The sequence below is a fragment of the Schistocerca americana genome, chromosome 3 (genome assembly GCF_021461395.2).
Source record: "Schistocerca americana isolate TAMUIC-IGC-003095 chromosome 3, iqSchAmer2.1, whole genome shotgun sequence".
NCBI lineage: Eukaryota > Metazoa > Arthropoda > Insecta > Orthoptera > Acrididae > Schistocerca > Schistocerca americana.
The window spans coordinates 183375741-183390022 of record NC_060121.1 but is presented as its reverse complement, the minus strand read 5'-3'; the positions used below and the strand labels follow the sequence as shown (position 1 = coordinate 183390022).

The 14282-nt window shown below is 46.6% G+C and overlaps 2 protein-coding genes across 5 annotated transcripts in view; one reads left to right on the top strand and one right to left on the bottom strand.

Annotated features, from left to right (window-relative positions):
- LOC124605611 (bromodomain-containing protein 8) overlaps positions 1-11823 on the bottom strand; it is a 277718-nt gene extending 265895 nt beyond the window's left edge. For all 3 annotated transcript variants that reach the window (XM_047137415.1, XM_047137416.1, XM_047137418.1), the window contains exons 1-2: positions 11655-11823; positions 11465-11558 (exon numbers count right to left, since the gene is read on the bottom strand). In XM_047137415.1, the coding sequence (XP_046993371.1) occupies positions 11465-11558; positions 11655-11673 (113 nt within the window). In that variant the 5' untranslated portion in view covers positions 11674-11823. The remainder of the gene's footprint in view (positions 1-11464; positions 11559-11654) is intronic.
- A 322-nt stretch (positions 11824-12145) lies between these two features.
- The window catches only part of LOC124605444 (nicotinamide/nicotinic acid mononucleotide adenylyltransferase 1), a 105893-nt gene continuing 103756 nt past the window's right edge, over positions 12146-14282 (top strand). For both annotated transcript variants that reach the window (XM_047137120.1, XM_047137121.1), the window contains exons 1-2: positions 12146-12560; positions 12640-12860. In XM_047137120.1, the coding sequence (XP_046993076.1) occupies positions 12485-12560; positions 12640-12860 (297 nt within the window). In that variant the 5' untranslated portion in view covers positions 12146-12484. The remainder of the gene's footprint in view (positions 12561-12639; positions 12861-14282) is intronic.

The following is a 14282-nucleotide window of genomic DNA, read 5'->3' as shown; positions in this document are numbered from 1 at the left end:
TGTCATATGAAACAGAATATACTATAAAATTTAAACTGTACTCTTAGGTGCCTGCATAACCACTGAGTAAGGGGATCAATATTTTTTAATTAAATCATTGGAGAAGGTAGGTGGATCAATGTTTATTAATATATCAAACGTGCAACTATTATTAATAAAACATTGATTCACCTTCCCTCTTCTATGGTATAATTAAAAACATTGATCCACCTACCTTCTCCTATAATTTCATTAAAAAAAATAAAACTGATCAACTTTCACCATTTATTGAAAACTATTTTCTCACTGGTACTGCTTTCCTGTTCTATCCAACTCATCAGTCATGATGTTCACTTCCCATCATTAACCACTCAAACAGTTACCAACTGTAACATGCAACACAAAAAGCCAATGACAGCTCAATTACACTTTTATTTTAAGGTTGAGCTATATAGGTGAACTGGAGATTGGGTTACCAGCTTTTGTAGTAGTTGTGGTAGGAGGTGGGGGCTGGTGTTATTGGTATCTGGTTTAGGGTTGAGCTATACAGGTAAACTGGAGACTGGGATAACAGCTTTTGTACTTGCGGGGTGAGGGGAGGGAGGGGGGATACTGGTATAGGGTTGAGCTATACAGGTTAATTGGAGATTGGGATATCATGATCTTGCAGTGTATTCTGTATGGTTTTGTCAGGTTTTATTTTTGGGCAATTTCAAGTGGTGCTTTTTATTTTTCAGTCTTGGCTCTTGAACCATGGTGGTGTTTTCATTACTGAATCTTTAGTTTCTCCCTGCCCAAAAGCCTTTTTTCCTGCAGTTGTCCTGCTAATTTCATTGGGTTTAGCCAGTGTACTGGTTTGTGTAGTATTAATTTCTTCTGGTGTTACGACTGATGTTTTGGTCGCCATGTCAGATACACACAAAATAGGGTTTATAGCACGGTGGTGACATCACTGGTCATAGCAGATGGGTGGTATCCCAGTTTCCAGTAATTCTGAATATTAAACACTTATTACCAGTTCATTTATGCAGTGACTTATGCTCAGTTACCAGTTTCCATCCCTACAGATATGATAATTATTTGAAAATATTTTAAAAAATTAGGTTCTTAATTTAATAGGAAGATAATCTTGCCATTACTTAAATTCTCAGCATACAATCATGGACCAATTGGCATCCACTCTCACGTAAAGAAAAATATGTGCAAATAACTTGCATGTAAAACTTAAATTAGTCAATAAAACCATTAATAGTGAATGTATAAACAACATTGTTAAAAATGAGTAGTGCACCAGAAGGTGGCCAGGAAGATATAAAGGAGGTACAAAATAGAAATCATTTGTAGGTGCTTAGTTACAACTAGATTTACATACCCAGCAATTAAGACAGGATCTGGGAGGTGAGAAAAATGTTTATAATGGATTTAACACTGAATGTTGTCACAATGGACTGACACCAACTCTTCTGCTAAATCAGTGGCTGTCCTCTTGTCAATGAAGTCTCTTTTTGCCACAAGAACCGAATACTGCTATACTTTGATATGGAATTCAGGTGTCAGGTGCAGTGTCCAATCTAAGTCTGGAATCAACAATCCACCCTAAGGTGTGTGACAGAGGAGGAGACAGAAGCTTCCAATTCCACCCACCTGCTTTGACCCATGACCTCACCAATATGGTGGAAACTACCATTCTCCACATCTCCAATGTGACACCTATCACATCATTACATAAACATGAAAACAAACACGAAAATATATTTAAAAACAACAAACATATCTTCCTCAAAAATTTTATGTAATCAAACTAATGGGACCAGCATGGTAAATTGGTAGTTTTTGGGTAGGGACAAACCACACAAAACAACGACAGAAAAACAACACAAAAATCCCACATTCTGCTACACTCACAATATCCACAGGAATTGTTCACTTCCCTTCACCTGCATAGCTCATCTGTAATTGTCGATAACACAAAATAAAAACCAACAACTCCAAAAACTATAATCAGACTGCAACTATTGATACCACAAAACCAACACTGAACGAACAAAAATTAGAATCGGACACTTCCCTTGACCGATATAGGTCAACTACGACTGACGATACCAAAACATATAGAGCTAAGATGACACATTGGAATCTGATACCTCCCTTGACCTATATAGGTCAATAACAGCTCATAATACTAAACCTCATCTACAACTACAAAAATTGGATCGAATACTTCACTTAAGCTACATAAATCAACCACAGGTGACGACACCAAAACATCAAACACCAACACCTGCGATAAGTAACACCGAACCAACAACACATGAAAAACTCCACAAAACATCAAAACTTGCGCGGGGGGGGGGGGGGGTGGGGGGGGGAACCTACTACTTACCATGAAAAAATTCTGACACTACACACTATGTCAGCTATCCCAACCACACACAGCCCCCCCCCCCCCAAAAAAAACCCTCACAACCCAACCACAACCTACCAATCCCCCCCCCCCCCCCCACCACCAAACACTTCACCCTTCCGCCCAAAAACAAAAGTCCGCCACCAAATAAAAAACCACGAAACAAAAGAACTCAATCACTCACTACAACTCAAAAAGAACTGCAACAAAACAGTTTCTCCACAACATAATCACAAAATACCCCCCACCCACTCAACCCACAGTTTTGTAATCTTTGAACTCTAAACTATGATTAACAACTAAATGATCGTAACCCCTCTTCCCCAATCCGCTATATGAAGAAAAAGCTTCTGACACTACCGTACTCCCCTCCTCTATATATTCTTCAATTTACCTCACCTATTCCCTCTTCATACACCCCCTTTTTTTTGTGGGGTTTAAGGGCGCTCAACTACTGAGGTCGTTAGCGCCCAGTCACAGTTGTTAGAGCACATGGAACGTAGTAAACCTCAAGGGGAGGGGGGACACCAGGAAGTCCGTACAAAGATGCAGATAAAATAAGTAAAAAAGTTAGATGTCTTTGAACAAGCCAGTCAAAGTTATAAAACGCCGAACACGAGCAGCTGCTCGAGCGTCATCAGCTAAAATATCCGGTAAAGTAGATGGCAGGGACAGGACAACACGATATTGACTGAAGCGGGGACACGACAATAGAACATGGTGCACTGTTAATGCTTGACCACAAGGGCACTGCGGGGCTGAGTCACCGGAGAGCACGTAGCGGTGGCTAAACCGGCAATGCCCAATCCGCAACCTGGTCAGAAGAACCTCTTCTCACCGAGATGGTCGGGAGGAGGTTGTCCAAGCAGTTGGGAGCGGTTTTACTGCCCAGAGCTTGTTTCCTTGGAGGGATGACCAAGCATCCCACCACAACGACACAAGCCTCTTACAAACAACCCCACGAATGTCAAATGACGGGACACAATGGGAGGCTGGCCGAGGCAGGAGGACTGCAGCCTTGGCAGCAGCATCTGCAGCCTCATTCCCAGGCACTCCTACATGTCCGGGAACCCACAGAAAGCTGACAGGAGAACCATTATCAGTGAAAGAATGGAGTGACTCCTGGATCCGTTGAACCAAGGGATGGACCGGATAGGGAGCTCCAAGGCTCTGAAGAGCACTGAGTGAGTCAGAGCAGAGTACATACGATGAATGGAGGTGGCGGCGGGCATACTGAACGGCCTGATGGAGAGCAAAAAGCTCGTCCGTAAAGCTGGAACACTGGTCGAGGAGCCGGTATTTAAAGGTGGCGGCCCCGACGACAAAGGCACAGCCGACACCATCGTCAGTTTTGGAGCCATCGGTGTAAATAAAGGTGTGACCGGCAAGTCGAGCACGAAGTTCGACAAACCGTGAGCAATACACTGCAGCCGGAGTACCCTCCTTCGGGAGTGAGCTGAGGTCGAGATAAATATGAACCAGAGCCTGGAGCCAAGGCGGTGTCGGGCTCTCACCCTCTCTGAAGGTGGTAGGGAGGGCAAAATCCAATTGTCGAAGCAGGCGACGGAAGCGGACTCCGGGGGGCAGCAGGGCAGACACATACAACCCGTACTGACGGTCGAGAGAATCGGCAAAGAAGGACTGATAAGAGGGGTGGTCGGGCATTGACAACAGCCGGCAGGCATACAGACACAGCAGTACGTCGCGCCGGTAGGTCAATGGTAATTCGGCAGCTTCAGCATAAAGTCTCTCGACAGGACTAGTGTAGAAGGCTCCGGTCGCAAGACGTAACCCCCCGATGGTGGATGGAGTTGAGACGGCGTAAGAGGGATGGCCAAGCAGACGAGTAGACGAAGCTCCCATAATCCAGCTTCGATCGGACTATGGACCGATACAAGCGAAGCAGGACAGTGCGATCCGCTCCCCAAGATGAACCACTAAGAACTCTGAGGACATTAAGGGAACGTGTACAACGGGCCGCCAAATAAGAGACATGCGGAGACCAACAAAGTTTCCTGTCCAATGTGAGCCCTAGAAACTTAGTTGTTTCCACGAATGGGAGAACAACGGGACCGAGATGTAAGGATGGTGGAAGGAACGCTTTATATCGCCAAAAGTTGATACAAACCGTCTTCTCTTCAGAGAACCGGAAGCCATTTTCCATGCTTCATGAGTATAGGCTGTCTAGACAACACTGAAGGCAGCGCTCCAGGAAGCATGTTCTCTGGGCACTGCAGTAGATCGCAAAGTCATCGACAAAGAGAGAGCCTGAGACATTAGGTGGAATGCAATCCATAATTGGATTGATAGCGATGGCAAAAATGGCTACGCTCAAGATGGAGCCCTGAGGCACTCCGTTCTCCTGGAGGAAGACGTCGGACAATACGGAACCCACACGTACCCTAAACTTTCGATCCGTTAAAAAGGAATCAATAAAAAGGGGCAGGCGACCGCGTAGGCCCCACCTGTGCATAGTCCAGAGGATACCTCCTCTCCAACAGGTATCATAAGCCTTCTCCAAATCGAAGAACACGGCTACCGTTTGGCGCCTTCGCAAAAAGTTGTTCATGATGAATGTCGACAAGGTCACAAGGTGGTCAACAGCGGAGCGGCGGAGACGAAAGCCGCATTGGACTTGGGTAAGTAGCCGTCGAGATTCAAGAATCCAGACTAACCGAGCATTAACCATGCACTCCATCACCTTACAGACACAGCTTGTAAGAGAAATGGGGCGGTAACTAGAAGGAAGGTGTCTATCCTTCCCGGGTTTGGGTATAGGAACACCGACAGTGTCACGCCAACGCATGGGGACCTGACCTTCGGTCCAGACGCGATTGTAGGTACGAAGAAGGAACTTTTGCCCGCCGGAGAAAGGTGTGCCAGCATCTGAACGTGAAAGGCATCTGGGCCCGGAGCAGAGGACCGGGACAGTGCAAGCGCACATTCGAGTTCCCGCATAGTAAAGGGGGCATTATAAGTTTCCAGATTCAGCGAGTGGAAGGAAGGTCGCCGAGCCTCTTCTGCCTCTTTCCTGGGAAGGAAGGCAGGGTGGTAATGGGTGGTAATGAAACCTCCACAAAAAACCGGCCGAAGGTGTTGGAGACAGCCACAGGATCAACGAGGACCTCATTACCTGAGGTCAGGTCAGGTACCGAGGAGGGGGCCTTAATGCCCGACAGCCGGCGCAGGCTACCCCAAACGACAGAAGAGGGAGTAAAACTGTTAAAGGAGCTGGTGAAAGAGGCCCAACAAGCTTTTTTGCTGTCTTTGATGACTCTACAGCATTGCGCTCAGAGTCGTTTGTATCCAATACAATTCGCCAATGTAGGATGGCGGCGAAAGGTGCGTAAAGCACGTCGTCGAGCACGGATAGCATCTCTACAAGCCTCATTCCACCAGGGGACGGAAACGTGACGTGAAGAAGAGGTAGTACGAGGAATGGAACGTTCGGCAGCATTGATGATAACAGCCGTGAGGTATTCGACCCGACTGTCACAACTGAGAAAATCGTGGTCCGGAAAGGTCGCCAGGGAGGAGTAAAGTCCCCAGTCAGCTTTCAGTATGTTCCAGCTCGAAGGACGTGGGGACGGGGTGTGGTGCAGGAGACGAACGACACAGGGGAAGTGGTCGCTCTAATAGGTGTCAGAAAGGACATACCACTCGAACCGACGGGCAAGAGTGGTAGAACAGATCGAGAGGTCCAAGTGGGAGTAGGTATGAGTAGAGTCCGAGAGGAAAGTCGGGGCGCCAGTATTGAGACAGACAAGATTGAGATGGTTGAAGACATCCGCCAAGAGTGAGCCTCTTCGACAGGATGCAGGAGAGCCCCAAAGGGGATGATGGGCATTGAAGTCGCCAAACAACAAAAACGGCGGAGGAAGTTGAACAATCAGGTGCATCATGTCAGCCCGACTAACTGCGGATGACGATGGAGTGTAGTTGGTACAAACTGAAAAAGTAAAAGCAGAAAGAGTAATACGGACAGCTATTGCTTGGAGTGGGGTGGTCAATGGGATGGGATGGTAATAGAAATCGTCCCGAACGAGCAACATGACCCCACCATGAGCTGGGATACCGTCCACAGGGGTGAGCTCAAACTGCTCCGAGGTATAGTGGGTAAAGGCAATACGGTCAATCGGGCGCAACTTGGTTTCCTGGAGACCAAGGGCGAGTGGACAGTGCAGGCGGAGCAGCAGTTGTAATTCCTCCTGATTAGATCGAATACCTCTTATGTTCCAATGTAACAAGGCCATTGCTAGTCAAAAAAGAGGGGGAACAAGACGGGGGAAGAGCTGGTCACCTCGACGGCCGTGGAGGGCCAGGTTTCGAGGGAACAACGCTACAACCGGCGGGAGGCAGATCCTGTTCCATCGAGTCGTCGCCAGCTGCAGCCGCTGTCCCGGGTTGTGTAGGAGGGGCAGCATCATTTACCGACGAGAGGCCAGCTGAGCGCCTGGCAGCAGAGCGTCCCGGCAAAACTGAGGACAGCCGGGAGCAGCGACTCACAGATGGAGCATCAGACGAAACGCACCGGGGTGGAGAGGGGGATAGAGATTTCTTCTTGGAGGCCTTCTTGGAAGTCCAAGGAGGCACAGGGATGGTGGGCTGGACCCAAAGAAGGTCCTCACGCACGGGGTCCGTTTTGGAACGCTGGACCTCGGAAGCTGGGGTCCGGAACGTTTCCCCGAAGACGCCTGAGATGAGGAGGGGGGGGGGAGGGGGGGGGGGGGGAAGGGTGGCCACTGGGGCAGAGGGGGAGGGGGTTGCGGGGGAGGAGGATTTGGAAGGGAGGGATTTGGGTGGCGGAGGCATAGACCCCGGATGGGGGGAGGAGGTGGAGGGGGGACAGGATAGGGGTGAGGATACCGTGGAAGGAGTGGACACGACTCAGGCAAACGAAGTGGTCAACGTCACAGGATGGAGGCGGTCATACTTCATCCTGGCCTCAGAATAAGAGAGACGATCCAAAGTTTTGAGTTCTTGATTCTTCTTCTCCTTCTGATACACGGGGCAGAATAAGGATCTAGGCGAGTGGATGCCAGGACAATTAACGCACCGAGATGGTGGAGTGCATGTATGTTCCTCACGAAGAGGACGTCCACAATCGCCACAAAGGGGCTCAGCCTCACACCGTGACGACATGTGCCCAAAGCGCAAACACCGAAAACAGCACATAGGAGGCGGGACGTAAGGTCGCACGTCGCACCGGTAGCACATCACTTTTACCTTCTCCGGGAGAACGTCCCCCTCGAAGGCAAGGATAAAGGTCCTGGTGTCAATGCGACGGTCTTTGGGGCCGCGCTGGACTCGCCGGACGAAATACACGCCTCGGCGCTCCAGGTTGGTCCTGAGCTCCTCATCAGATTGCAGCAGGAGGTCCCGATGAAAAATAACCCCCTGCGTCCTATTTAGTGCCAGATGCGGGACAATGGACACTGGGATGTCCCCTAGTCGGTTGCACGCCTGGAGTGCCGCCGACTGTGTGGCGGAGGTGGTCTTTATAAAAACGGACCCCGAACGCATCTTACTGAGAGCCTCGATTTCCCCGAAGATGTCCTCGATGTGCTGAACAAAGAACATGGGCTTGGAGGTGGCGAACGTCCCCCCATCGGTTCGAGAACAGACCAAATAGCGGGGGAAGTACTTCGCCCAAGCCAGCGGGCCTGTCCCTCCTCCCAGGGAGTGGCCAAGGGGGAAAGGGCAGGAGAACCAGAACCAGAGACAGTACCTTTCCTTTTGAAAGACTCTGCTGCAGAGTGACCTGATACGTGTTGACGTTTCATCTGCGAAACGTCCGCCCCGATACCAGCCACTCCGACCAGGGGCTCTCCCCACGGGCGCCACCCAGCCTCAGCAAGGGCCACCTGGCAGGATGACCGTTGCCGGGAGTCCTGATGCCCCAAGGAGACGGGCATCTACTCCTTGGCTGACATGAGGAGGGTGCAGCTCAGGTATCGGCAGTACGATCCCTGTGTTGTCAGGGGGCTACAACATAGAGGGTACATGACGACCCCACCACAACGGGCTGGCTACCGTGCTGGATTTCGGATGCCATGGAAAGTCCATCATGATCATAGGTGCAGATGGGGACGCACTAGGGGCAGAAATCCATTCCAGTACGATTATGCCATAGGTGGTAAATCATTGGAAGCGGTAACGACCGTAAAATACTTAGGAGTTACTATCCGGAGCGTGGGAAAAGCAGGCGCCAGGTTGAGATTCATAGGAAGAATTCTAAGAAAATGTGACTCATCGACGAAAGAAGTAGCTTACAAAACGCTTGTTCGTCCGATTCTTGAGTATTGCTCATCAGTATGGGACCCTTACCAGGTTGGATTAATAGAAGAGATAGACATGATCCAGCGAAAAGCAGCGCGATTCGTCATGGGGACATTTAGTCAGCGCGAGAGCATTACGGAGATGCTGAACAAGCTCCAGTGGCGGACACTTCAAGAAAGGCGTTACGCAATACGGAGAGGTTTATTATCGAAATTACGAGAGAGCACATTCCGGGAAGAGATGGGCAACATATTACTACTGCCCACATATATCTCGCGTAATGATCACAACGAAAAGATGCGAGAAATTAGAGCAAATACGGAGACTTACAAGCAGTCGTTCTTCCCACGCACAATTCGTGAATGGAACAGGGAAGGGGGGATCAGATAGTGGTACAATAAGTACCCTCCGCCACACACCGTAAGGTGGCTCGCGGAGTATAGATGTAGATGTAGATGTAACTTGTACAACCCATCAGGCGTTTAGGCCCAATTTGAGGAATAGTGGGTATGGCGACAACGCCGTTACAATGCTGAGTGCCAAGGTCTTAGTGCACTGAGGACCAGTGGTACACCACGTAAAGCGTCCTTCCCCAAAAGGCTCGTACTTCTGTAGAATTTTGAAAAATGGAGGTCAAACCCCAAGGGGGAACTTCACATGGAAGGGCGAAACGGTTGAAACTCCTTTTAGTCGCCTCTTACGACAGGCAGGAATACCTCAGGCCTATTCTTACCCCGGACCCGCGGGGGGGGGGGGGGGGGGGGGCACACACCCCTTGAAAACCCTGAAAACACAATCCGCATAACCCGCCCCCCTCCCCCAAAATAACAGCCCCCCCCCACACCGATAAACAAACCGGCGACCTACCCCTCCCATATTTTCTCTTCCCAAACTGTGATTCATCTATCTCAACCACCATCCCTGGCCCACTCAACTTACCCCTACACTTCACATATTGTGAACACACTTCCCTACAAAAAAGAAAACCAATCTAAAACCATCCTCTCACTCACACCAGTCTTACGCATGCAAAAACTGATGGAAGATATATATATCAAAAATAATAAGTCATCAAAACAACCGAGACTCCTCGAACCGGGTACCACGTCTAATGGAGTGTCAAAGGTTATCCCTTCGGCACCACCACATGTAATAGTCCCTGGTCCAAGATGCCGGAGCTCTCACCAACCACATATTCTCTCTACAGACACTGCTCTTTACTATTTCAGCCAGCAGTCCAAACATCAGCAAAAATTTTATGAGGGACATCATGTATTCTCCATCTCAGCACGCAACCTCGAACTGTTAAATTTCACTGTCATATCCATACCTAACAAAAGAAGCCACAAAATAAATTAAATGCATTAGTGCACAACAAACAGCAAAGCAATAACACCAATCAACACCGCAATCACATAAAAAAATTAATTGATAAATCACTGAAACCAAATTAAGTTCTTCAATCAGAGGCAATCCAAATTACTTCACAGTGCAACCAACAATGATCAAATGAACCCAATACACCACATAACACTCGGACCATACACACGCTCACCACCAGACACCACCAACTGCAACAAGATGAAATCTACAAACACAACCAACTCATAAACTTAACTCCACACCGTCATGACGTCACACCCCATGGGTCAAAGCACACTGGTGGGATCGTACACCTCGGTTGACCACTGTCACCTTCCCCCCCCCCCACCCCCACTCGTTTCACACGCGAAAAAAGATTGTTAGCAAGGCACTGTAGAAGTTCAAATCTCTCCAATCTTACCTCTGTGGCTGGTTTCTGAAAAGTTACACTTGTTTAATTTGACGAACAGAGTCAGTCACTTTGCCCAAGAACTACACAAAAATATTAAAATATGCTGCCTGTTTGTTGTCCTGCTATAGTATAGAGTTGTCCATCAATCTAGATTTAGGTTTTCTACAGTTTCCTTACATCACTTAAGGTAACACACGGAAGATTACTTTGAAAACAGAGTCAATTTTTCACCCTAACTTGGTATAAGTTTGTGCTCCATTGCCACCATCCTTATTGTCAACAGATCAGTAAGCACAGATAATTTTTTCTAATTTGTGAAAATTGATAGGCCTATGCCTATTAAATAAGCATGCAGATGTAATAAAAATTACTGGTTATCACAAGCAGTAAATAACATACGATCAAAATCACGATAAGGAAGCAAATGTGGACTGAATGCAATCTGTAAATGGTGACGTTAGATACAGGCTTATAACTGAAATCGAAATTAAACATGCCAAACAGATCACTAATGAATTACAATGACGCAAATTTCTCATTAGCATCAAGAGAAATAAGCAGTCTGAAACAGAAAATAGTTTTATGGCTGAATGTGAAATCTTTGAACGGCATATCTGTGCTGAAACACAAAGCAATACAGATAAGAGTAGTATCATCTACTACATTAACGCACTTGGAGGTAGTTCCAAACAAAAAATGTCCCACATTCCTTAGCAGCACGATGAAAAAAAGTACTTTAGTGACATAATTTATGCAAATTGTTCAACTGAAACTGAGGATTTTTCTATACACGTTTTTGTTCGTACTATACTCTGTCAAGGAAATATCAAGGCTCAACCTAAGCAGGCTCAAAAAGTAAACTGAACGGGTACACTGCATAAAACTAGTATCATGATACATCTGCTTTACAGCTGCAGTGCATGCCACAAGAAATTCGTGTTGATACAGCCATACACCGTCTGGGGCTCGTGCTTTCATCCGTGCATTGCTTGGAAAAAAAAAAAAGAATTTTTGGAAGATTCACTGACCAGTTTTGGTCTCCACTGCGAAATACTGCTGATGCCAAACATAATCGTTCTCTTGTTGACCATCGGTCCATGGACAGTTTCTTAACATTTCCTCCTGAAACAAAAACAAAAATGTTTTCTATCAAGTGCAAGTGCCGGGATATAATATAAAGTTCATATTTACATGCACAAAAACTTAAAATGTATTTACTCTCCACTGCAGACGTCATAATGAACAATGTTACCCTCGACGTAAAGATCTACACGACAGACAAGTGATACACAAGAAAATAATCATTCGTCGCATCACTTTCCCACCACCATCTCCCAACAAATTCGTTTACCAAACACCAGCACAGAGCATAATACATATACAACCAACTGCGCCTTCACAGATATTAATAAGTTACGGAACGATTGTCAAATGTTCCACAGTTCAATGCGTAGATACTGGGAAACAAATGCAGCATGCATGCAAACATTCGAAATGTTGAACTGGATTTTCCAGGGGTGTGAAATAAAACGTTATATCTTTTAAAATAATCATTCTTAGCTAGATGCAATTGATGAAACTGAATTTCTTTCACATTCCTTTCCCATCCTCGATATTTTTCCATTTCACACAGCACACGGGGGTGGCACTCCTTGTTCGACGGATTGGCGAAGAAATCCTATGACAACTGAATACTGAAGTGCGTAATACCTAGTCACTTAATACAAGCCAATGAAAACATAGCGCGGCTATCAACATTCATACAAAAGAAATGATGCAACGTTCTTGAGTGATTACATAGAGAATCTGTATGCTTAATAATTTTTTTGCTGTGACAGGAACTATGTTTTGACCTAAACGAAGAGCGAACAACTTAACGCGTTTCTGCATTCATCTGTCTGTCAATATCTGTTATCTTGCCCACGGAAGGACATCAGAGTATATGATCTCTGGGGTAATAATCAGCTCTCAGCTGATGTTTCACCCGGTATTTTGGGGTATAACAATTTTTGCGTTCTTGTGGTGTTGTTGAATGTTTCGAACTGGAAATGACGCAAACGAAAGTGTTGCTTGTCGCTTGTGGGGCATACAATCCTCCCACACATATGCACCTCCGAATGTTTGGTAAGATTGTATCTGTCCAATAATTATTTCTTCTTGTTTAATATGCAGAAGATTTGCAGTAATGAAACTACTGTTTCAGAAATTGCTCGAGACCACCTACAACGTCTGGGCTATAAAGTCATAGGTGGAGTAGTTTCACCCGTCCATGACGCATACGAGAAAAAGGATTTACTGTCTTCAACTCATCGTTGTGCAATGTTACAACTTGCTTTGAAGAATTCGGACTGGATTAAATTGTCGACATGGGAGTGTCAACAAGATACGTGGTCCCGAACGCGATTTGTTCTGCAGCACCATCAGGTAAATACGTTTGCACTGTAACGTGACAAACCTTTCGATGATAATGATTGTGCTGTGGCATTGAGACGGATTCACTAGTCGTGCAACATATGCTTATCATATCATGGAGTGCAGGTAAACTATAATCAGAGTCAAGCTCGGTTCATGCAGTAGTAAATGAGCAATCAAAAATAAAATAAAAATGTTTGCTAACCAATTGCAATCAATTCGTAAAATCGTCGTAAGGCACTTGCTAACCATGCATTTGTAACCAACTAAATCTTAATGAACAAAGCAGGATTGTCACTTCATACTGGGCTGCAGACAGTGTAAAGCCATTGCAGTTGTGTACTGCTGACAACTTGATCTGCCTAATTAAATCCTTGCTTGTCATAGTGATGTCGCTATCCACTTGCAAGGTAACTGAAACTATGTCTACATCTGTTTGTGTGGACATAAGCTTCCACCGTCTAATTGACTGTCGGCAATGATTGGCGCAAAGTCTCGACCAAGACTGAGTGTTGTGGAGATGACATGATTGCCACCAGCAGCTCAGCATCAAGAAAATTACACAAGTCTTATTCCGTTCTGGCTACATTGATGGTGTTTCTTCTGGGTGCAGTTGCAACAGTGGAGCTGGACTCTGATCGGCCTCAATGGCATCAGTTCTTGGGCAGGTAATAAATACAGTGAAATGTGTTCCACCTCCTTTGAGATACTTCTGGGACTAGCACCAATTTCCGGCTCCTTCCTTTGGAGGCGTCAGCCCATAGTGGTACTGTGCATCAGTAAAACTAGAGGCAGGTCTTGAGGTCTGAACAGGTTGATGGGAGCTGGGAATGGTTGTCTGATTGCACTTGTTACATTTGGGATTGCAGCTGAAGCTGATCATGATGCTGAACCATGTGCTCTTGCCTGGGCACAAAATCACAGCTGACACTACCTGAGGTCAGTAACCACACACCTATATTCTGCTCAGGTGAATGGCCAAATGAACATTTTCAGATGTAAGATAGGTGTGTACAATATAGTGTGATTGGGTCTGTGGTCTAGGGGTAGCGTCTTTGATTCATAATCAAAACATCTTCGGGCCCGGGTTCGATCCCCGCCACTGCCTAAATTTTGATAAATAATCAGCATTGGTGGCCGAAGACTTCTGGCATAAGAAGTCAGCCTCATTCTGCCAACGGCCTTGTCAGAGAGGGCGGAGGAGCGGATAGAGGTTCAGGGCACTCTCTTGTCCTAGGGGTGGGAAATTGCCCGTAAAGGCGGAAGAATCAGCAATGATCAACGACATGAGGATGCAGAAGGCAATGGAAACCACTGCATTAAAGACACGTAACGTGTATCCACAGGACTGTAATTGAAGAAGTGTCATGATGATCTCTCCATTGGCAAAAGATTCCGGAATAGTCCCCCATTCGGATCTCCGGGAGGGGACTG